This window comes from Leucopleurus acutus (genome assembly GCF_964270905.1).
Source record: "Leucopleurus acutus genome assembly, chromosome: 8".
NCBI classification, from domain to species: Eukaryota; Metazoa; Chordata; class Mammalia; order Artiodactyla; family Delphinidae; genus Leucopleurus; species Leucopleurus acutus.
In genome coordinates, this window is record NC_139151.1 from 2,894,107 (window position 1) to 2,918,281 (window position 24,175).

The following is a 24,175-nucleotide window of genomic DNA, read 5'->3' on the forward strand; positions in this document are numbered from 1 at the left end:
GAGGAAGAGAGAGGGAAACTTTACCAAACTGCAGAGACCACTACCCTTGGGGTCTTGCCCTACCTAGTTACTATTCAGTGTTTGGCCCCAATTCAGCTTCTGGGAAAATTTAAGATTGCTGTTTTGACAAGTCATCACAAGGTGAGAAAATATAGGTGGAAAAATTCTCCCTGTGGAGTTCTAAATAGCTGGGGACAAATGTCCCTTCCTGTCTGAAGCCCAGGTCCCATTGACCAACGGCCACAGCCGAATGTGATTTTCCTAGGAAACCCTGAGGACCCCCGCCTTGTAAAACAGGGCTCCCCTTCTTTTCCCTCACCTCTGTCAGAGCGTGCATGGAGCTGGTAATCCTGCATTTAGTGGATTACCTGAATTTTTTTTTTTTTTTTTTTTTTTTTTACTTTTATTTTCTTTGCAGTACGCTGGCCTCTCACTGTTGTGGCCTTTCCCATTGCGGAGCACAGGCTCCGGGCGCACAGGCTCAGCGGCCACGGCTCACGGGCCTAGCCGCTCCGTGGCATGTGGGATCTTCCCGGACCGGGGCACAAACCCGTGTCCCCTGCATCGGCAGGCGGACTCTCAACCACTGCGCCACCAGGGAAGCCCCGGATTAGCTGAATATGGGCTCTTGTTCAAGAGGGGCATCTAGAACTCGGGTTTGTGATTCCTGCTGTTTGCAAAGTACTCTCGGTTGGTATCTTTCCCGGGTTTTGAGATCCGTTATATAGACATTTTCAGACATCCAAGGGCCCACCCCCCCCATCTCTCTTCGCTCTTTTTTTCTGACTGTATGCTCTACTTTTTCATCATCATCACCATCCATTCCCTTGTTTTGTTTTGTTTTGTTCTATTTTCTTCATGAGCCTCAGTTCTGAGGCTTGTCCCCGTTCTCTAAGGTCAGGCCAAACATGTGAGCAGACAGTTAACTGTGCCGCACGTAAGGAAGGACAGCACGGCTCACGAGGAAAGAGGGGTGAGTGTGTTGTGCAAAACGTCATAGTTAAGGTGAATAACATCAACCTTATTGCCAGTGGATGTGAATGATTAGAAGTAGCAACAGGAAAATGACAATTAGGACTTTTTATTTTTTTAAACTTGACAAGTACAGGCCTAGAAAGAACAAAACTCTCCTGTTTCTCGAAGGGGTGAAATCTAAGGCCACGGGCTCTCTCATTCCCGTGTTTGTTTGCCTGGGCACACACGTGATGGTAAGACTCCCGGTGAGGGTTTTCAGAATGTCGCAGTGGGTTTCATCCTGAGCGTGAACAATGACAGTGAAACCTAGTGGGAGGCAGTGAGGACCAAGCTAAGTGTGCTGTCCCTTCGGGTCCACCTTTAGTGCAGCGGGATCAGGCACAGTGAACGTGGTGGTGGGGTCGTGGAGGGGCTTTGGAAGCGAGTCTCACTGTCGTCTTTACCTCCTGAGGACATGGCAGAAGCCAAGTGGAGGTCCCGCTGAGCTCTTCAGGTTGCTTATAAGTGACTTGGAGCTGCAATAAAATAACAAATATGCTAGAAACAGCCTCCGCTTTACAGGGAGCTGCACACACACAGAGCGAAGGGGACGGTGCCAATGTCTATTTGAGCCTCTTCTTTCCAAGACCGCCCCCCCAACCACTTCAGTCTTTAATGAGGGGAGGGGATGGGTCTTTGGAAACGCTCGAGTTTGAGTATTTATAGGCACCCAGATGCACCAGCTGTCTCTCTTGCGTATTACTGCCCTGATTCTTCAGTGCACAAGATGAATAATTTACCCAAAAGCACATGTAAGTATCTCTATATTATTCATTACAATGAACTGAGACAGTTCATTATAACTTATCCAGACTCGGCGTGCTCTCCCACAGTTAATTTGGGTGGAAGGAGCCTCTTCCTCCTGGACATGTGGCCTAACCAGGGCTTGCGTTGGTTGAGGTGCACGTGGGAAAAGGAGATGGGGAGGCCCAAACCGACAGACGGATGGCAAGGACAGTGCAGAGTCAAGTGCTAAGAGCACTGGCAGCAGGTCTGTTGGGTGCCAGGTAACGAAGTATTAAAAAGGAATCGTCAAAGGATAACAGGAATTGGTAGTCAGTGTGTGCTCGGGAAGTGCGTGCTTATTGTCCATATTCACCTGCGTAGAGCACAATTAAGAAAGCGCAGACATCCGCTGAAATGTATGAATTATACATTTCCACCCAAGCTAAAGGTTTATTCTTTCTTTCTCTTTTTCTTTCTTTTTTAATCTTTTCTTTCCTTCCTTCCTTCCTTCCTTCCTTCCTTCCTTCCTTCCATCTCTCTCTCTCCCTCCCCCACTCCTTTCTTACTCTGTACATTTATTTCTTTAAAATGCATAATTCAGTACTCTGTAATGGCCTATATGGGAAAAGAATCTGAAAAACAAAAACAAATGGATGTATGTATTACTGATTCACTTTGCTGTACACCTGAGGCTAACACAACAGTGTAAATCAACTATACTCCAATAAGAATTTTTTTAAATGTTTTTTAAAAGTTAAATGCATGATAAGGAAACCCAGCCTTCCCATGTTATGATGAATAATTGGGTTTTCATGGTGTGTCTTCTCAAACCTCTCAGTGACAAGTTCTATGAGGAGATCACCTCTGATCAGAGCCACACATGCTCAGCCACACGCTGGGAGTACTGAACGGTATCGCCATGTTTCTGCCCTCACTCAAGCACAATGAGATGGGGAGAGCTGGAGAAATGCAGGCTTCCAGGCAGACTTCCTGTTCCTTGGTCCCCCCAGGAGACGGAGAATCCAGGAGCAGAGAAAGCCCTGTCCTCTCAGACACAGGTGGCCAGGACTCCAGATGACATAAATCAAAAGTAGCAACTCCCTGGGCCTGAAGTGGAAACATTTGCAAAACTTACCCTGTGACTTTCTTGCCCCCAGGGAATATCCCCCTCTAGGCCTCTTATGACCCAAGGACAGAGTTTTCCCTGCCTTCTATTTTATTTATTTAAGGGGAGATAGTTTGCATAATCTATGTAAAATAAGCCGCTATTCTGGAAAAGATGATTGGTTTATTAAAAATATATAACGTATATTTTTAAACAGGTCAGGTTGACATTCTGCAAGAGCAGTGCTTGTAGGAGCTGGGGAGCATTCCTGCAAGTATCACTTCCCATCTCTCGCCCTCCATCTGTCCCTGACCATCTGTCTGCTTAATGAGGGCTTTATTTTTAAAACTCAGATAAGGGACTTCCCTGGTGGTCCAGTGGTTAAGAATCCGCCTTCCAATGCAGGGGATGCGGGTTTGATCCCTGGTTGGGGAACTAAGATCCCACATACCGCAGGCCAACTAAGCCTGTGTGCCACAACCAGAGAGCCTGTGTGCTGCAACTACAGAGCCCATGCACTCTGGAACCTATATTCCACAATTAGAGAGAAGCCTGCTGGCCGCAACGAAGGATCCCCCATGCTGCAACTAAGACCCAAAGCAGCCAAAAATAAATAAATAAATATTTTTTAAAAATTAAAAAAAAATAAATAAAACTCAGATAAGGTTTAGTTCAGTTGTGTAGTCTGTTCTGGAGGGGCACAGGAAGAATCAAGCCGATTTATCAGCCTCCGAATCCCCCATGAAGCCACGATCATGTGAACACGCACATTCTCTATTCCAAACTGGAGACAGCGTGGTCTATGGGTTGGATCCACCAAAAGGTGGATTCCTTAGTTAATTTTCCAAACTTTATAACTGGTATATGCACACATGGGAAAATGAGCACGAAGGGAAGGTCAACATTGTTATAATGTTTGGGTTATCATTATTCTTTAGTTTTGGATAATTACAGAAATATGATAGCAAACATTTACTGACTGTTGACTGTGCTCTCAGATTGTGATGATAATAGTATTAAAAGTATTATTTGTTTAATAATCACCACAGTCTATGATTTTTCCTAAACTTAATTTATTTTTCTATACAGCAGGTTCTTAATAGTCATCCATTTTATACACATCAGTGTATACATGTCAATCCCAATCTCCCAATTCATCACACCACCACCACCCTCAACCCCCGCCACTTTCCCCCCTTGGGGTCCATACGTTTGTTCTCTACATCTGTATCTCAATTTCTGCCCTGCAAACCGGTTCATCTGTACCATTTTTCTAGGTTCCACATATATGCGTTAATATACGATGTTTGTTCTTCTCTTTCTGACTTACTTCACTCTGTATGACAGTCTCTAGATGCATCCACGTCTCTACATATGACCCAATTTCATTCCTTTTATGGCTGAGTAATATTCCATTGTATATATGTACCACATCTTCTTTATCCATTCGTCTGTCGATGGGCATTTAGGTTGCTTCCATGACCTGGCTATTGTAAATAGTGCCGCAATGAACATGGGGGTGCATGTGTCTTTCTGAATGATGGTTTTCTCTGGGTATATGCCCAGTAGTGGGATTGCTGGGTCATATGGTAATTCTATTTTTAGTTTTTTAAGGAACCTCCATACTGTTCTCCATAGTGGCTGTATCAATTTACATTCCCACCATCAGTGCAAGAGGATTCCCTTTTCTCCACACCCTCTCCGGCACTTTTTGTTTGTAGATTTTCTCATGATACCCATTCTAACCAGTGTGTGGTGATACCTCATTGTAGTTTTGATTTGCATTTCTCTTAACAATTAGTGATGTTGAGCAGCTTTTCATGTGCCTCTTGGCCATCTGTATGTCTTCTTTGGAGAAATGTCTATTTAGGTCTTCTGCCCATTTTTGGATTGGGTTGTTTTTTTAATATTGAGCTGCATGAGCTGTATATATATTTTGGAGATTAATCCTTTGTCCGTTGATTTGTTTGCAAATATTTTCTCCCATTCTGAGGGTTGTATATTCGTCTTGTTTATGGTTTCCTTTGCTGTGCAAAAGCTTTGAAGTTTCATTAGGTCCCATTTGTTTATTTTTGTTTTTATTTCCATTACTCTAGGAGGTGGATCAAAAAGGATCTTGCTGTGATTTATGTCAAAGAGTGTTCTTCCTATGTTTTCCTCTAAGAGTTTTATAGTGCCCGGTCTTACATTTAGGTCTCTAATCCATTTTGAATTTATTTTTGTGTATGGTGTTAGGGAGTGTTCTAATTTCATTCTTTTACATGTAGCTGTCCAGTTTTCCCAGCACCACTTATTGAAGACACTGTCTTTTCTCCATTTTATATCCTTGCCTCCTTTGTCATAGATTAGTTGACCATAGGTACATAGGTTTATCTCTGGGCTTTCTGTCCTGTTCCATTGATCTATATTTCTGTTTCTGTGCCAGTACCATATTGTCTTGTTTACTGTAGCTTTGTAGTATAGTCTGAAGTAAGGGAATCTGATTGCTCCAGCTCCGTTTTTTTTCCCTCAAGACTGCTTCAGCTATTCGGGGTCTTTTGTGTCTCCATACAAATTTTAAGATTTCTTGTTCTAGTTCTGTAAAAAATGCCATTGGTAATTTGATAGGGATTGCATTGAATCTGTAGATTGCTTTGAGTAGTATAGTCATTTTCACAATATTGATTCTTCCAATCCAAGAGCATGGTATATCTCTCCATCTGTTGGGATCATCTTTAATTTCTTTCAAAGGTGTCTTATAGTTTTCTGCATACAGGTCTTTTGTCTCCCTAGGTAGGTTTATCCCTAGGTATTTTATTCTTTTTGTTGCAATGGTAAATGGGAGGGTTTCCTTAATATCTCTTTCAGATTTTTCATCATTAGTGTATAGGCATGCAAGATATTTCTGTACGTTAATTTTGTATCCTGCCACTTTACCAAATTCATTGATTAGCTCTAGTAGTTTTTTGGTGGCATCATTAGGATTCTCTATATATAGTATCATGTCATCTGCAAACAGTGACAGTTTTGCTTCTTCTTTTCCAATTTGTATTCCTTTTATTTCTTTTTCTTCTCTGATTGCCATGGCTGGGACTTCCAAAACTATGTTGAATAATAGTGATGAGAGTGGGCAACCTTGTCTTGTTCCTGATCTTAGAGGAAATGCTTTCAGTTTTTCACCATTGAGAATGATGTTTGCTGTGGGTTTGTCATATATGGCCTTAATTATGTTGAGGTAGGTTCCCTCTATGCCCACTTTCTGGAGAGTTTTTATCATAAATGGGTGTTGAATTTTGTTAAAAGCTTTTTCTGCATCTATTGAGATGATCATATGGTTTTTCTTCTTCAGTTTGTTAATATGGTGTGTCACATTGATTGATTTGCATACATTGAAGAATCCTTGCATCCCTGGGATAAATGCCACTTGATCATGGTGTATGATCCTTTTAATGTGTTGTTGAATTCTGTTTGCTAGTATTTTGTGGAGTGTTTTTGCATCTATATTCATCAGCGATATTGGTCTGTAATTTTCTTTTTTTGTAGTATCTTTGGTTTTGGTATCAGGGTGATGGTGGCCTCATAGAATGAGTTTGGGAGTTTTCCTTCCTCTACAATTTTTTGGAAGAGTTTGAGAAAGATGGGTGTTAGCTCTTCTCTAAATGTTTGATACAATTCACCGGTGAAGCCATCTGTTCCTGGACTTTTGTTTGTTGGAAGATTTTTAATCACAGTTTCCATGTCATTTCTTGTGATTGGTCTGTTCATATTTTCTGTTTCTCCCTGGTTCAGTCTTGGAAGGTTATGCCTTTCTAAGAATTTGTCCATTACTTCCGGATTGTCCATTTTATTGGCATAGAGTTGCTTGTAGTCTCTTAGGATGCTTTGTATTTCTGTGGTGTCTGTTGTAACTTCTCCTTTTTCATTTCTAATTTTATTGATTTGAGTCTTCTACCTCTTTTTCTTGATCAGTCTGGCTAATGGCTTATCAATTTTGTTTATCTTCTCAAAGAACCAGCTTTTAGTTTTATTGATCTTTGCTATTGTTTTCTTTGTTTCTATTTCATTTATTTCTGCTCTGATCTTTATGATTTCTTTCCTTCTGCTAAATTTGGAGTTTGATTGTTCTTCTTTCTGTAGTTTCTTTAGGTGTAATGTTAGATTGTTTATTTGAGATGTTTCTTGTTTCTTGAGATAGGCTTGTATGGCTATAAACTTGCCTCTTACAACTGCTTTTGCTGCATCCTGTAGGTTTTGGATTGTTGTGTTTTTGTTGTCATTTGTCTCTAGGTATTTTTTGATTTCTTCTTTGATTCCTTCAGTGATCTCTTGGTTATTTAGTAACGTATTTTTTAGCCTCCATCTGTTTGTGTTTTTTACGTTTTTTTCCCTGTAATTGATTTCTAATCTCATAGCGTAGTGGTCAGAAAAGATGCTTGATATGATTTCAATTTTCTTAATTTACTGAGCCTTGATTTATGACTCAAGATGTGATCTATCCTAGGAATGTTCCATGCGTACTTGAGGAGAAAGTGTAATCTACTGTTTTTGGATGGAATGTCCTATAAATATGAATTAAATCTATCTGGTCTATTGTGTCATTTAAAGCTTGTGTTTCCTTATTAATTTTCTGTTTGGATGATCTGTCCATTTGTGTAAGTGAAGTGTTAAAGTCCCCCACTATTATTGTGTTACTGTCAATTTCCTATTTTAGAGCTGTTAGCAGTTGCCTTATGTACTGAGGTGTCCCTATGTTGGGTGCCTATATATTTATAACTGTTATATCTTCTTCTTTGATTGATCCCTTGATCATTATGTAGTGTCCTTCCTTGTCTCTGGTAACATTCTTTATTTTAAAGTCTGTTTTATCTGCTATGAGTATTGCTACTGCAGCTTTCTTTTGATTTCCATTTGCATGGAATATCTTTTTCCACCCCTCACTTTCAGTCTGTTTGTGTCTCTAGGTCTGAAGTGGGTCTCTTGTAGACAGCGTATCTATGGGTCCTGTTTTTGTATCCATTCAGCAAGCCTGTGTCTTTTGGTTGGAGCATTTAATCCATTCACGTTTAAGGTAATTATCGATATGTATGTTCCTATCACCATATTCTTAATTGTTTTGGGTTTGTTTTTGTAGGTCCTTTTCTTCTCTTGTGTTTCTTGCCTAGAGAAGTTCCTTTAGCATTTGTTGTAGAGCTGGTTTGGTGGTGCTGAATTCTCTTAGCTTCTGTTTGTCTGTAAAGCTTTTGATTTCTCCATTGAATCTGAATGAGATCCTTGCCGGGTAGAGTAATCTTGGTTGTAGGTTCTTCCCTTTCATCACTTTAAGTATATCATGCCACTCCCTTCTGGCTTGTAGAGTTTCTGCTGAGAAATCAGCTGTTAACCTTATGGGAGTTCCCTTGTATGTTATTTGTCATTTTTCCCTTGCTGCTTTCAATAATTTTTCTTTGTCTTTAATTTTTGCCAATTTGATGACTATGTGTTTTGGCATGTTTCTCCTTGGGTTTGTGCTGTCTGGGACTCTCTGCACTTCCTGGACTTGGGTTTCTATTTCCTTTCCCATGTTAGGGAAGTTTTCGACTATAATCTATTCTAATGTTTTCTCGGGTCCTTTCTGTTCTCCTTCTGGGACCCCTATAACGCTAATGTTGTTGCGTTTAATGTTGTCCCAGAAGTCTCTTAGGCTGTCTTCATATCTTTTCATTCTTTTTTCTTAATTCTGTTCCGCAGCAGTGAATTCCACCATTCTGTCTTCCAGGTCACTTATCAGTTCTTCTGCCTCAGTTATTTTGCTATTGATTCCTTCTAGTGTATTTTTCATTTCAGTTATTGTATTGTTCATCTCTGTTTCTTTGTTCTTTAATTCCTCTAGATGTTTGTTAAATATTTCTTGCATTTTCCCGATCTTTACCTCCATTCTTTTTCCGAGGTCCTGGATCATCTTCACTATCGTTATTCTGAATTCTTTTTCTGGAAGGTTGCCTATCTCCACTTCATTTAGTTGTGTTTCCTGGATTCTGTCTTGTCCTGCATCTGGTACATAGCCCTCTGCCTTTTCGTCTTGTCCATCTTTCTGTGAATGTGGTTTTTGTTCCACAGGCTGCAGGATTGTAGTTCTTCTTGCTTCTGCTGTCTGCCCTCTGGTGGATGAGGCTATCTAAGAGGCTTGTGCAAGTTTCCTGATGGGCGGCACTGGTGGTGGGTAGAGCTGGCTGTTGCTCTGGTGGACAGAGCTCAGTAAAAGTTTAATCTGCTTGTCTGCTGATGGGTGGGGCTGGGCTCCCTCCCTGTTGGTTGTTTGGCCTGAGGCGACCCAACACTGGAGTCTACTTGGGCTCTTTGGTGGGGCTAATGGCAGACACTGGGAGAGCTCACGCCAAGGAGTACTTCCCAGAACTTCTGCTGCCAGTGTCCTTGTCTTTTCGGTGAGGCACAGCCACCCCCCACCTCCGCAGGAGACCCTCAAACACTAGCAGGTAGGTCTGGTTCAGTCTCCTATGGGTCACTTCCCCTGGGTCCCGATGCACACACTACTTTGTGTGTGCCCTCCAAGAGTGGAGTCTCTGTTTCCCCCAGCCCTGTCAAAGTCCTGCAATCAAATCCCACTAGCCTTCAAAGTCTGATTCTCTAGGAATTCCTCCTCCCGTTGCCGGGCCCCCAGGTTGGGAAGCCTGACGTGGGGCTCAGAACCTTCACTCCAGTGGGTGGATTTCTGTGGTTTAAGTGTTCTCCAGTTTGTGAGTCACCCACCCAGCAGTTATGGGATTTGATTTTATTGTGGTTGCGCCCCTCCTACCGTCTCACTGCGGCTCCTCCTTTGCCTTTGCCTGTGGGGTATCTTTTTTGGTGAGTTCCAGTGTCATCCTGTTGATGATTGTTCTGCAGTTAGTTGTGATTCCGGTGTTCTCGAAAGAGGGAGTGAGCACATGTCTTTCTACTCAGCCATCTTGAACCAGTCTCCCAGTTTATGATTTTTAAAATATTGTTTCTATTTTATAAATGTGAAAAACTAGTGCTCACAAAGGATTAGGAGTATAGTAAATGACAGATCTGTGACTGGAACTGGTGTACCCCTTATTAAAATATTTATTCTCTTAACCAGAATATTACACAGAAATTCTACAGATGGGATAAAAGCTCATCAACTTTCAGCATATTTTTTGTTTCATAAATAAATCAGTGCTTTACCCGTTTCTGATAAGTTTCACCTGAACCCAGAAGGAGCCGGGTTTGTTTATGCCCAATTCTGCAGGAAGAAGAATGACTTTTGAGGGTTTGCCTGACTTTGGGATTCCATGATTTCTCATGTTTTATGTGGGAAGGTATTTGTAGGGAAATCCGTGGGCTGTAATTTCTGTACTGCCAGAGTCTTTGCTCCCATGATACTCATGCTGGGAGCCTGTGGCTGACTTTCTCCATTCTTCAGAAAGATATCAAGCTCCCCAGACTCTTTGCTTTTAATTTAAAATTTTAATTTATACTTTTCCGTGGATGATACGGAGACAGACATGGCCGTGAGTAAATATGTCAGGATAATGTATTGAATGGAATGAAAATGGTGTGTGCTTGGGAAACACTTTAATTTCATCTCGCTCACTTCTTTGCCAACTATAATGAACAAATTGGGAGGCTGGGTTTTAAAGCTGTTGAGGATGGAGTGGTAGGGACGGTGGAGTGGGAGCCAGGGACAAATAAATAATGTGAACCGTTTGGGGTGACTTCTCAAGGCGTTCCCGACCGGCCGCTGAGCAGCTTCTGCGACAGCTGTTGTCCGAGACAAGGAGTCAGGGCTGAGAGGAAAAGCCTGCCCGCCTTTTACAACCCCCTGGAGTTTCACACCACTGGCCTGCACCAGAAGGGCAAGGAATTGGGCCTGGATGATGGGAGAGGAGAAGCTTTCATCATTCTTATCTTTAAAAGATGCTTTTCTTCTTTCCCCAAGGGCTCACTGCTTCTGAAATGGCTTTGCCTTATGCTATACCTTTCAAGAGGAAGTTGCAAAGGAAGAAAGTGGGAAGAAGGTGGCTTCCAAAGCCACCTGTAATTCCAGATGTGAGGGGACCATCCACCAGTGACTAACCTGGGCATTGTTCTGTGGGGAGACCCTCGGCTAAATTCTATGCTTCTCCTTCACCTGCCCTGAGATGTACCCTTACCACTGCCTCACCAGCTAACGGTGTCTCCTTGGGTTGGGAGTGAGACTCCTGGAATAACTTTCCCTTCTCCTTGGTGCCCTGCAGCACGTGTGCAGTAAACATCTCTTAGAATTGAACATGCTGCTCTGAAACTCCTGACCTGAAGTAATCCCTTCGACTGTGATCCTGTCCCCATTGTCCCATTTCTCTTTAGCACTTACACGGTTAGTGTTTGCTTTGAGCAATGCCTCTATCTGCTTGAGGATGGAATGTTCTGAGTATCTGGTCTAGGGTGAGGGTTGTCCTATGTGTACACGGAAACTGCCCAAGACAAGGACACCGCTGCGTAAGCTGTCGGGCCTGCGGGTCGACGGGGATCCGCCTCCAGGCGCGCACAGCTGTGCTGATCGATCTCTCAATTATGCATTTCAAGAAATACGGCATTTTACCAGCCACCGGCCATCTAGAAACCAGCCCGTCAACCACTGCCAACACGCTGTGATCGAAGCCTGATACAAATACAAACTTAAAGCTGTCTCAGTGGCTTTAGCTGAGAAAATAAACCTTAGATGGAAGTGAAATCCTACTGCAGAGCTCTGCATAGGTGAAGTACAGAATGCTTCTCAAGAGTGAGAAAATCTTAGGCGCGAAAGAGTCTATAGGTGGACTGCGAAAGCCTTGAACCAGTGTTCTGGGTTTTGGTAAAAATGTAAATCTCACCTTCTTTCTGAGCTATTAGTGAGTGGAATAACCTGTCTTGAAACCGGGCTCAGACAACCCTCAGTGGAACTCCATTCTGTATATATTTGAAAATACAGAAAGAGAAGGCTTCAGAAGTCCTTGGGAAACGATAAACCAATGGATTCAGTATCACTTGGTTAAACTAACTTACACTCCCATGTAACAGCAGTTGAATTATGTTTTTCCAAATGCAGCAACAAGCTCTCTGACAATAGTAATAGAGCAGGTTCTGTTTAAGGAATGTTTGCTATGTGCAGGTACAATTCTGACTCTGGTTCATGTATCAGTATTATTTCATTCAGCTTCATAATAGCCCTAGGAGGTAGGTGAGTGTGTACATCCAACTTCACAGACGGGGAAAGGGAGGCTCTGAGGGGGTAAACAAGGAGCCTGTCCTGAGGCCGTCTGTTGGTCAGTAGCAGAGCCCTTGCCTGTCTGAGCCAAGGCCCTCTCCTCAGCACTGCAACATACTGTCTCTTTAGTGTCCAATTTACATATGTCATCAAAGCTCATAAAGAACTCTAGACTCCCCTGCGTCATTCTCAGTGTTGTCAAGAGTCATCTGGATGACCCATCTGGCCTGAGACGGGTTTAATCCTTTGTGGACGAGGGCCACCACTGTGTGGTCACCATGTATCCTACTTCCCATCACGTCCAGCCTCTTTCGTGCCAACTCATTTGCTCAAGGACCTCATTCAAGCTTCCAGTGCATGGAACCCACCGGGTTCTCTCTATCCATCAGGGTCCCTGTCATCACGTCTCCTTTCACTCATCTGTTTTCCAGTTTCTTTAAAGCTTGGCTTCTTTTCCCTTGCCCACCTGGCACTCTTTAACACTGGGTGAACCCAGCCATCCACGTTGTCTCCGCCTGCAGCTCAGCAGCTCAGCAGATATTCTTGGTTGGAGAATATCCTCACAGCTGGCAGAGTAGTGTCGCTCTAAATTCTTGGTCATCAGCTGTAAGTGGGGCCTCAGCACCGCCTGTGAATCCTAGTATAGTTCCCTAGCAATTTTGCTGTCATTTTCTGTAGCAGCTATTTCACTTTTTCTTGCATCTACCTTCCCCTCTTTCTTACATTCCCATTTACCCTCAACTGATAACTTTGCCGTCTACTTAGGAAAAGATAGAAACCATCACTTGGGAGCCTCCTTGCTTTCCCCTAGCCAGATCCACAAATCGAGGTGCGTTGCTATTATTTTTTCCTTCTCTTATGACACAACAGCTGAAGCACCCTTCCTTCATGTGCTTTAGATCCCACACTCTTTCACCTTTACCGTAGTTTTTCCTTGTGAGTCATCTGCTTTCTCCTACGTCATCAGTTGCTCCTATTCAATAAGATTGATCCCATCGGTATATGCTTATATATTAAGTATCATAGTGTGTAAGTATCATAATGTGAGAAGGCTGGTCCTTGTCTTATTGACAGTTGCATCTCTGGTTCACAGTAACATTGGGCTACTCAAAGTGTAGCTCCCCGCTCCCCATCAGCATGGTAGGAATGCAGAATGTTGGTTCCCACCCAGACCTAGTGAATTAATGACGTGCACAGGTAACTTGTGGGCATTTAAAAGTTCGAAAAGCCCTAGCACCCAGTAGGTATTCAGTAAATATTTACAAAATGAATAAATAAATTCCCAGTGTTTCCAATCCTAATATAAACAAACAAAAACACTCTGGAGAGCCCGGTGACCTTTCTGGACTGCTTCCAATGACACTGTTTTCAGGATACCCCACACCTTCCTTGGTTTTGTTTAAATACTTTATGTCCTCCAGGACGCTCATCCTGCATGCCTTGGTATACGTTTCCTTCTTTTCTCTGGATAACATCTCTCCCCCAACTACACATGTACACACAAGCACACAACACATACACACCCTTCCTGTGTATTAATGTGACTCCACACTCCAGCTGCTGTGAGCAAGGCACCATCCCCCAATTAGGAACAATGTGAGGATGCCGTGTATCTGGCAGCCTTCAAAGTCAATCTCTTGCACTCCTGAAGACCCTCTAAGCAGCTCTGACCCCGCCCCATCCTCTGCAGAGGCTCTCCTATATATTCTCCACCAGGACCTTATCCCTGCATATTAGCTCTAGCAGAGTTATTACTCCCTCTGAATCGTAAAATTTCCCCTTATGTAACTTAGGGTTCTTCTTGATGTTCTAGACTTGGCTGTATTTGTAACTCAGGAAATAACTGAGTCATTAAAGCTTCCCAGGAGAACAGCTTGGTGCAATTTAGCATACCTTAGGAATTGGTCTAAAATTCTTTCATTTTTTCTTCCCTCCTCTCCTTGCCTTTAAAACGTTCCTTTATTATTGGTCCTTGAATTCTCTAAAGCAAGATCGCCTTCTTCCCATTTTTTGAACTAGCATTATTAATATATTTTGATACATGTAAGGTTTTTAAATGAAAATCAGTTAACTCTCAATTTATTTAAAAAAGCAATTGACAAACAAAAGCAAAAAAACACAAAACTAATATTGTGTGTAAATTTAAAAATGAAATTCAAAGAAATGCATTTTGGGGTTTTACCATTCAACCCTTTTACGTTTTTCAACATTTCTTAACTTGAAAACTTTTTGGAAGATCATTTTCTCAGGCAGGGGACAGGGGTGGGCAGAGACAAGGTGACCAGGGATTCCCAGTGGTAATACTATTTTTAATATGTTAAGTACCTAAAATCATGAAACTAGGTATAAATGCCTTAACCTTATACCCTTCTGTGACTCAAAAATCTAAAATTATAGATCACACACATATAAACTAATACAATTAAAGTCTTGAGCGTCAGTGGGGCAGGTGATGCTTTATTCAGATCAGTTTCCGAGTTGCGTGTGGATATGGGGCTGACTGCTGTAAGGACCCCTCTGACTTCAGCATGTGCCCTTGATGCCTAAGGTCTCCTCCACTTGGGTTCACTGAAACTTTGGGGACCCCCATTGCTCTGGCATCACGCAGCTTTCCTTGGCAGGGACGCCTTGCTGACACTCTGAGTCTACCTCATACGTTTCTCATTAGCCTCAGACAATGAAAGAAGTACTCACTGATGCCCTTGTACTGACAGACATGAGGCCAAACACTGAAATCCAACTGTGGTCAGACCACATCCACAACATGCATACGTGATATTTGTACAGAGTATTATAAAAATGAAAACAGTGAATTAAAAACTACAGCAGAGGACCTGTGGACCTTGTGTGTGTGTTTGTGTGTATAAATGACTCATAGACCAAGGGATAAGGGGGGGAGGGATAAATTGAGAGACTGGGACTAACATATACACACTACTATATATAAAATAAATAACTAATAAGAACCTGCTGTATAGCACAAGGAAGTCTACTCAGTGCTCTATAATGGCCTATATGGGAAAAGAATCTAAAAAAAAAGAGTGGATATATATGCATGTATAACTGATTTACTTTGCTGTATACCTGAAGCTAACACAACATTGTAAATCAACTATACTCCAATAAAAATTTTTTTACAAAGACTCGTAGAGAGATACACACATACATGTATCTCCAAGGACATCTACTTCACCTATGTGGGTCCTTTTTTCCCAGCTTTATTGAAATAGAATTTACATATAACACCGTGTAAGTTTAAGGTGTACAGCATGTTGATTTGATGCATTTATTTATTGCCAGATGATTACCTTTATAGAATAAGCTGTCACCTCCATCCCATCACGTAGCGTTTCTTTTTTGTGGTGAAAACATTTAAGATCTACTCTCGCAGCAAATTTCAAGGATATGATACAGTATCATTAGCTATAATCCTATGTGGGTTCTTTTTATGTCAGTTTGAAACACATTATCTTACATCTTTTTTTTATTATTTAATTAATTATGTATTTATTTTTGGCTGCGTTGGGTCCTCGTTGCTGCGTGTGGGCTTTCTCCAGTTGCGGCGAGCGGGGGCTGCTCTTCATTGTGTTGTGCAGGCTTCTCACTGCGGTGGCTTCTCTTGTTGCAGGGCACGGGCTCTAGGCATGCGGCCTTCAGTAGTTGTGGTTCGCGGCCCCTAGAGCGTAGGCTCAGTAGTTGTGGCACACAGGCTTCATTGCTCCGCAGCATGTGGTATCTTCCCGGACCAGGGCTTGAACCCCTGTCCCCTGCTTTGGCAGGTAGATTCTTAACCACCAGGGAAGTCCCAACATCTTTTAATCATTATAAGTATATGCTGATCACCTCCTAGCTGCCAGGTGGACCGTTGGGAAGTGCTGGTGATACAAAGTGAAGACCACTGAGACAGTTATTTACAGCCTAACGAATAAGTACGTATATGATTAAATCCAGTGTTGTAAATTCTGTGAAGAAGACGGTCACATTACAAAGAGGTATAGACCAATGTGTCTGTATTAGTGATTAAATTCTATCTGCCACTGTGTACTATTCATGAAGGCAGAGGGGCATGCGATATAATTTAGGTATTATCCCAATACCAAGGCATTTTCTAGTTAACTTCAGTTTCTCAAAATGCCAATTGTCAGTTCTTTGAACACAGAATCTATAAAGTTATCTGTAAAGGAGACACACCATTTGTTAGGCTGGTTTCCAAGACTTGTTCTCCAGCTCTCCAGATTATCTAAATGTTCCTGCAGCTATCTGTACGTGTAAGTGAGATTTATTTTTAATCTGTGTATGTGACATTTATTTTTAATGCAGACTTGATCTTCAGACACGTGTCATATTGCGTTCAGATTTCAGATGATAAAGACATGAGCATCTAGGAAGCAGGCGCAGTGGGGCATTCCGGAGTACTCTCTCTCCGTCAAGGATGCTCCCAGTCCCCACGGCACTCTCTGTTCCTTGCCCTGCGTTCAGTTTCACCAGTTACCATTTTCCGAAAACAACATACCTATTTACTGAGGTGCTTTTATTGTAGCCTCAAAGGGCAGTCCCCAGACCAGCATCTCTGACCTTACCTGGAAACTGGTTAGGAAGGCAAGTACTCAGCCCACCTCCAGCTCAATGAACGGAAGGTCTTGGGAGGTGGGCTGAGCGATCTGTGTTCTGAAAATCTCTCTAGGTGATTTTGATGCACAGCAAAGTTTGAAAACCACTGCTTTAAGGCATGGGTTTCCCCTAACTGTGAAACCAATCTGGACACCTTAATCCCACGTTGCATATTCAGCGGAGCTGGACATGACGCTTTGCAAGCAGGACCCCTTTCCTCCACTGTCTTTCAGGTGTTCCTTTGCTCTTTCTGATTCTTATCTCCACACCTCTCCTCACACATAGCTAGGGGTGGTTTACGGATGTGAAAAAATCACTTCCAAATGTTCTTCCTGTTCCCCAAAGCTGTTTTATCACTTATGAGAAGATTAAATAAGTACCATAACTTTGAGGGAAACTCTGGCTGGCCTAATAACTTGGGTTCTCAAACCACAAGCACTTTTTTTTATTATTATTATTAAGAAGAAGCCCTGAAGTACAGGGACCCCCCGTGCCAGGCTGCCCAGGTTTGAATCCCCTGCCTGATGGTGTTAACGCAAGTTTGTGGGCCCACCACACAGTGAGGCCAAACAAACTGAAACTTCGGAGTTTGGAGCAGAGAAACGTTTATGATCAGCTTGTGCACAATTCTCCGACTGTCTGATGGTGAGGCAGCAGGGTGGTGTCACAGGGGTTAACATGATCAGTCCTTGGGCAACAGGAGGCCTGGGGCTATGTGCTCAAGGTCCACGAGGAGTTAACATCTTCCATTTGTTGGAGGGGGGTAGGTTTACATCTGCAAAACAACTCAGGAAATGTGCATCAAACACTATTATCTAGGTACTTCAGAGAGGAGCAAAGCAGAGGATCTGGGGGAAGGCCTGTCCTGGGAAGGCCCCCACGGGGTCCTGCTCGGTTACAATGGTGCCAGGCTTGGACGTTAGGAGTCCTGACCGTCTCTGTCTGTTCCTCATTGTACAATGTGGACAGTGATAGAGTGTCTCTCAAAGGGTAGCTGTGGGGTCAAGTGATTTAATATACGAAAGGTTCTTAAACTGTGCTGGGCACAGAACACTCACTGTGTAATTGTAGACGTTCCAGTAGAGGTGCCTTGAGTTCTATCGTATTTGGGCCAGTAGGCAGGGTTAGCTTGGAGTGTAAGAATTTTAAATACCTGAAAGGGCTTTCAAGAAATTGGAAAGCTGTCATTAATATTTCTTAACTTTCCTCTTGGCTCCCCCTTATTTAACATTAAAAACCCTCCTTCGTGGGCTTCTGGTTAAAGAGAGTCCAAGACGTAGCCACAGCCAGCAGGGCAGGAGCGGGGTTTGGAACAATACTTAAGCATAATGTTAAGTCCTTTTCTGAGCTCTTCTTCCTGCTGTTCAGAGGACGGTGAAAGGGCCCTATCGTGATGGAGGAAGGCTGGAAACACTGAAAGGACGCGTTCTTCTGGGGCACAGAAGCATTAAGAGGCAGATAACTGTCCTCAACCGACAGAATCCTTCTGCTAAGCGTCTTTGTCATCTGTTAGGTTCTAGGGCTGTGTAGACTCAGCGAAGCAGCTCTACCCCATTAGAGAGATGGACTTACTTCCCTCTGTGTGTTTTCCATGCCCACTAATGAGGCCCAGGCTTGAGAGCAGGTGAATTGGACCTTAGTCATCCATCCGGGGTACGTCCACCGAGAGGTACACAAGGCTTTCCAAGGGCTGTGTGGCAGGACACTGAGAGTGTGTGCTGACCAGAGGGTGGATTTGGACTGCCCTGCCTCAGAGTCAGCCCCTCCCAGACCCTGCGGCCATTTGAACCGGTGCGATTCACCCCCAACCTGCAGTTGTAGGTCTTAACACAAGGAAATGTATCTAAAGAAGTACGTTTTCAAGATCTAAAATGTCCTCAAATGGATCTGCCTGAGAAAGACCTGTGTGTGAGTTGTAGTTCTGGTTGTCCTTTCTGACTGCTCCCACTTTAATTGTCCGGGAGAGAATGTTCCTTTACTTTCGTTGTGACCTCCACCGCTGTTACCGATCTGTCATCAGACAGAGTATCAGTCTTGAGGGAGAGTCCCACCAAAGTAAAGCAGAGAAGTCCTCAAGGAAATGGCACAGTTTTTCGTCAGTAATGAATTCATGGCAAAACTGGTACCTTCTCTATCTTGGAATTAGAATCCAGAGAGAGAGAGATGTTTTCTGACAGAGGGCAGGGTGATTTGGCATATTAAAATAAACAGTATTTCAATTTTCCCCACCTTTCTCAGCGTATTGGGTTAAACAAAGTGCTTCTAAGTGACGGAATAACACATCTTTAACAGTCATTTGATAAGGCCTAGTAAAATGTTAGCAATATACTGTCCAGATACTGAGAAATTGAATGAATTTAATACTGGGTTACAAAGCCCTTTGCAAGTCAGGTATTTTCCAGTTCATTGCTTTAAAAGAAATTGAAGGAGGAATTAATTGAATTGTCAGCTGTGAGATCATTAAAATAATTTTTGAAGTTATATTACTATGCGGTTTTTGGCATATATCTTGGAAGAGGTTCAAAGAATTGAGTGACGTTGCTATACAAGGTTTTCATTTCTATCTCCTTGCTTATGTGAACTTGTTTTTTTCCAAAGCAAAATAGGAATAGAATTGATCCTGAGCTCTCATTCTAGTATAATGATATTTATCGATGGTATAATAAACAGAAAAGCCTCATCTATCCCATTGAGAGCTATATTTCCAGTAAAAGTTTACTTCTTATGTTTAATTATTACTTAACCACATGTATAATATATTTATGTTGTTTTATCAGTATTATCCTTGTAATGATAACTCATTCTAAAAGAAAATATTACTCAGAGCTTTACGGTCACAGAACATGAAAGAAATTTAAATTTCAATCTCTATACTTTATATATATTGTTGCAAATAAATATGATAGCTGATCAATAAAAGATTTTCAAGCATAAAATATGCTTGAAGTATTATATCAGGATAAAATCCTGCAGAGGATATATAATAGAGACACAAGTTCAAGTTTAGAAAAGGAACAGTGCACATTTTATGATTGTTAAAAAAGAGCTTGTTCCTGAATTTTGAAAGTAGACAACCATGAATATCAAATTGCTATGGTATTTAAATTTGTATAGAGATATATATAAAGGGACATTATGACATTTTATTTATTTATTTATTTATTTATTTTTGCGGAACGCGGGCCTCTCACTGTTGTGGCCTCTCCCGTTGCGGAGCACAGGCTCCGGACGCGCAGGCTCAGCGGCCATGGCTCACGGGCCCAGCCGCTCCGCGGCATGTGGGCACGAACTCATGTCCCCTGCATTGGCAGGCGGACTCTCAACCACTGCGCCACCAGGGAAGCCCCATTATGACATTTTAATTTTAAAATGTGAATAATCTCCACAGACCAAAAATGCATCCTTTGCAACTATTACCTAAACTTTAAAAATATTATGTCAACTTAAAATGTGCAAAGGATTGACCAAAATAAAAGCCAGCATATTGTCTGCACTGTCACCTGGGTGTGTGTGGTTCCAGGGTCTGGGAGACAACACCCTTCACTATGTCTAGTTTACCATCTACTTCCAGGCTGGCCAAACTGTACAGTAGGAATTTAACCTTTAGGAGTCATTCAAACAGGGATTCAATCTTCATGGAAATACAGCTGTTATTAAGAAAGTTGGCACGTTAATTCTTATCAGTGATTTGCAACTGAGAGTGAATGAATGTGTTTATCATATTTTTTTTTCCTAAGAAATGCTTTTGAAAGTGGGGAGCAGAGAGGGCCCATTAGGGCTTTAGTCCTCATAAGGGAAATGGACAGTTGCTGTATAAGGAACAAAAATGCACAGAAAGTGAAGCTACGGCCCTAAGGATGTGGAGGAGACAACATGACCTTAGTTTTTCTTTTTTTTTTTTAGTTAATTTATTCCTTATTGAAGTGAAGTTGATTTACAATGTTGTTTTAGTTTCAGGCATACAGCAAAATGATTCAGTTATACATACATATATATATTTTTCAGATTCTTTTCCCTTATAGGTTACTACAAAATACTGAGTATAGTTCCCTGTGCTATACAGCAGGTCCTTGTTGTTTATATATTTTATATATAATAGCATGTATATGTTACACGCAAATTCCTAATTTATCCCCCCCCCTTTCCCCTTTGGTAACCATAAGTTTATTTTCTGTGAGTCTGTTTCTGTTTTGTAAATAAGTTCATTTGTATCATTTTTTTAGATTCCACATATAAGTGATATCTTATATTTGCCTTTCTCTGTCTGGCTTACTTCACTTGGTATTGGTTTGGCCAAAAAATTCATTCGGTTTTAAGTAAAAATAAAAGATATATTTTTCATTTTCACCAGGAATTTCATCGAACAATGTAAATTCACTGACAGAATGAACTTTTTGGCCAAACCAATATGATAATCTCTAGGTCCATCCATGTTGCTGCAAATGGCATTATATCATTCTTTTTTTATGGCTGAGTAATATTCCATTGTATGTGCATACCACATCTTCTTTATCCATTCCTCTGTCAATGGACATTTAGGTTGCTTCCATGTCCTGGCTATTGTAAACAGTGCTGCAGTGAACATTGGGGTGCATGTATCTTTTCAAATTCGTGTTTTCTCTGGATATATGCTCAGGAGTGGGATTGCTAAGTCATATGGTAACTCTATTTTTAGTTTTCTAAGGAACCTGCATACTGTTCTCCATAGTGGCTGCACCAGTGTACATTCCCACCAACACTGTAGAAGGGTTCCCTTTTTTCCACACCCTCTCCAGCATTTATGATTTGTAGACTTTTTGATGACTTCAGTTTTTCTTTATGCCAAATAGGCATCTGTGAAGGTGGGAAGGAGTCATTGAATGATACCTGAATACAAGGACCATTAGGTAAATGCAGCTGGGTCCCCAGAACTCACCTCACTGATCTTAGACGCATCTGCAAAATAATTACAGAATTAGATGTATAGGTACAGGTATGCAGGGATGCCTGTGGCCAAGTTAAAATAAAAGCTTTGTAAGAATATTAGAGTATGATTCTGTTTTAGGTAAAACCAAATCAACACAACCTTTCCGTATGTGAATATATGTCTGTAAGGAGTAAGGTGAGGAAGACGTAACAGGCTGTCACTGAAATGGCAACATCCAGGCAGGGAGTTGGGTGGAGAGAAAGATTAGCTCGGCCTTTAGGCATCTTTGTGTTGTATTCGTTTACATGTTTATACATGTTTATTTTACTTCTGTGGTTGTAAAAAATAACAAAGAACATATAGAAGAGAAAAATCTCTTCCTTCCTGCACCCAGTGGTCACCCCACCCCTACCTCGAGGCTGCCCGCACCTGCTGAATGACAGGTGGACGTGTGCATAGCAGACCCCTCTGACTGGAAGCTAGTTATGCTGTTATCCCTCCTCCCCATCAGGGAGAGGGCCTCTCGAGACTGGGCGCTCACCCCTTTCAGTGGCAGCTGTCATTTTGGTGCTCCAGTATCCTTCTGTTCCCTGGACCATTCAGGCTATGTCAAGCTGTTCACTTTGCCAAGGGAAACACACGTGTCTCCCCATGGCCGGTGTCCTTGGTGCTCCCACCTCCTGAGCCCTGGTCCAGGTCGAGGTGGGAGCAGACCTGGTGAGGTGTGGCCATGTTTATTCCCTGTGTCCCTACCTGAAGGTGCTGACTTCACGTTCCCGGTCCTCAGGAGGCACTGCTCATACCCCCTCTGGTGGGACATCTCGGGGAAGCAGGTGTCATTTCACCTTTTCATTTGCCAAGATACTGAAACTCAGGTTCTGACTAGAGCACTGAGTACTGGGGTAGACACACCTGGGGCCCTTTAACCATGCCCTTCATTGAACAGCTCCGATTTCTCAAGGATTTCCTTTTCTCAGTTTTCCACCCACACATTCTAAGTTCCTGGGACACATTTGCAAATTTTCTTCCTGACCAGCAGGCACATTTATTTCTGCATTAAACCTGATAACCTGCAGGTCATACACACCGACAAGCAAATTCCATTTGCTCGTAGCCTCCATTCATAGCCTCTGACTGTTGGGAAGAGTAGGTTAGGGTATGTGGGGTAGTGGTCTGCTTGGCCACTTTCTCCTTCCATCTCCTGAAATCTTAAGAGGTAGCCGTGACTGCCTCAAAGACTGCTGGCATTGTACCGTGACTTTCAAGACTCTGTGTTATCAGTTGCAGTTGGAGGGCTTTGGGCGGCTTAGGGGTACGGGAGATGATGAACACGAGGGAGGTCTGGAGGTAAATATGTCCCAATTTTGACCTAACAACAAGTTAAGCATTTGCTGTGTGGATTATTGGTGACCTGCTTGAAATACTGATGCACTCTCTCTCCCCTCTGGCCCTGGGCCACTTCTCCCACAAGGTGGTAACTGTGCTCGAGAAATATAAACTAATTTTCATAGAAGCCTAAGGGAAAAAAATAAGATGGAAAGCAAATATACAGCAAAGATATTCACATAACATGTTGCTAAATCAAGTAGAAATGATTTTGTAGCATCGGTTCTTCAGGAGGATTCAGGCCACTGTTGCCCTCTATTTAGGAAGTTTTATCAATAATTCGTTCCCTTTAGCACTGGGCTATGTTATTTCATTTACCCTTTGAGTGACAGCAGCTGTGTTTATAACAGAATCTCTGAACACTTTCTCCCTCCCTCCCCTCCCCGACCCTCACTCACAGGTGTACCATAGATGACCGGGTCACCCGGGTGGCCTGGCTGAACCGTAGCACCATCCTCTACGCCGGGAACGACAAGTGGTCCATAGACCCTCGTGTGATCATCCTGGTTAACACGCCAACCCAGTACAGCATCATGATCCAGAACGTGGACGTGTACGACGAGGGCCCGTACACCTGCTCCGTGCAGACGGACAACCACCCCAAGACCTCCCGGGTGCACCTCATCGTTCAAGGTAGGCGGCCTGGCCAGCGGGCTCACGTTCCCCTCAGTGATGCAGGGGACGCATGATCTCAGCTTGTCCTTCTACTCCTGTAGAAAGACACAAAAGGCCGTTTCCTCTGTAGAATCCAGAGACTGAGTGTCTGTCCTGGATTCCTTCCACCTGCTGGGGTCTTGACTAAGTGCTGAGTATCTTTACAGAGTTTCTCCGTTTTCTCTCTGGTCCTTCTGCCATTAATAGGTTGTTCGGCATGTTTGAGCTTTCTGGAGTTGGGAAAAGATATATTAGAAATATCTATTATGCTATACGATGTTATATTATGTTACATTATATTATACTATGTTATATTATATAGATATTAGTTACTTAGCACTCTGGAGTTGGGAAAAGATATAAGGAAATGGATACGGTACTACTCTCCGCGCCTCTTGTTGTTCAGAGGCTTATTTCATGATAAAGCGTTAATAATATTGATGTGAAATCGTGTGACATGACTGTTCTTGCATAGCTGGTGGTTGTGTCTGTACCAGAAGGGGTTCTGTGTGCCGTTTGGCATTGCTGCTGAGTCCGTGTACACCCTTTTAGCCCCACAATGGAATTG

At 42.5% G+C, this 24,175-nt stretch overlaps 1 protein-coding gene across 3 annotated transcripts in view; it reads left to right on the forward strand.

Moving 5' to 3' along the window:
• OPCML (opioid binding protein/cell adhesion molecule like) overlaps window positions 1–24,175 on the forward strand; it is a gene marked incomplete at both ends in the record, with an annotated part of 1,080,793 nt that overhangs the window by 834,989 nt on the left and 221,629 nt on the right. For all 3 annotated transcript variants that reach the window (XM_082844274.1, XM_082844276.1, XM_082844275.1), the window contains one exon: window positions 23,354–23,586. In XM_082844274.1, the coding sequence (XP_082700400.1) occupies window positions 23,354–23,586 (233 nt within the window). The remainder of the gene's footprint in view (window positions 1–23,353; window positions 23,587–24,175) is intronic.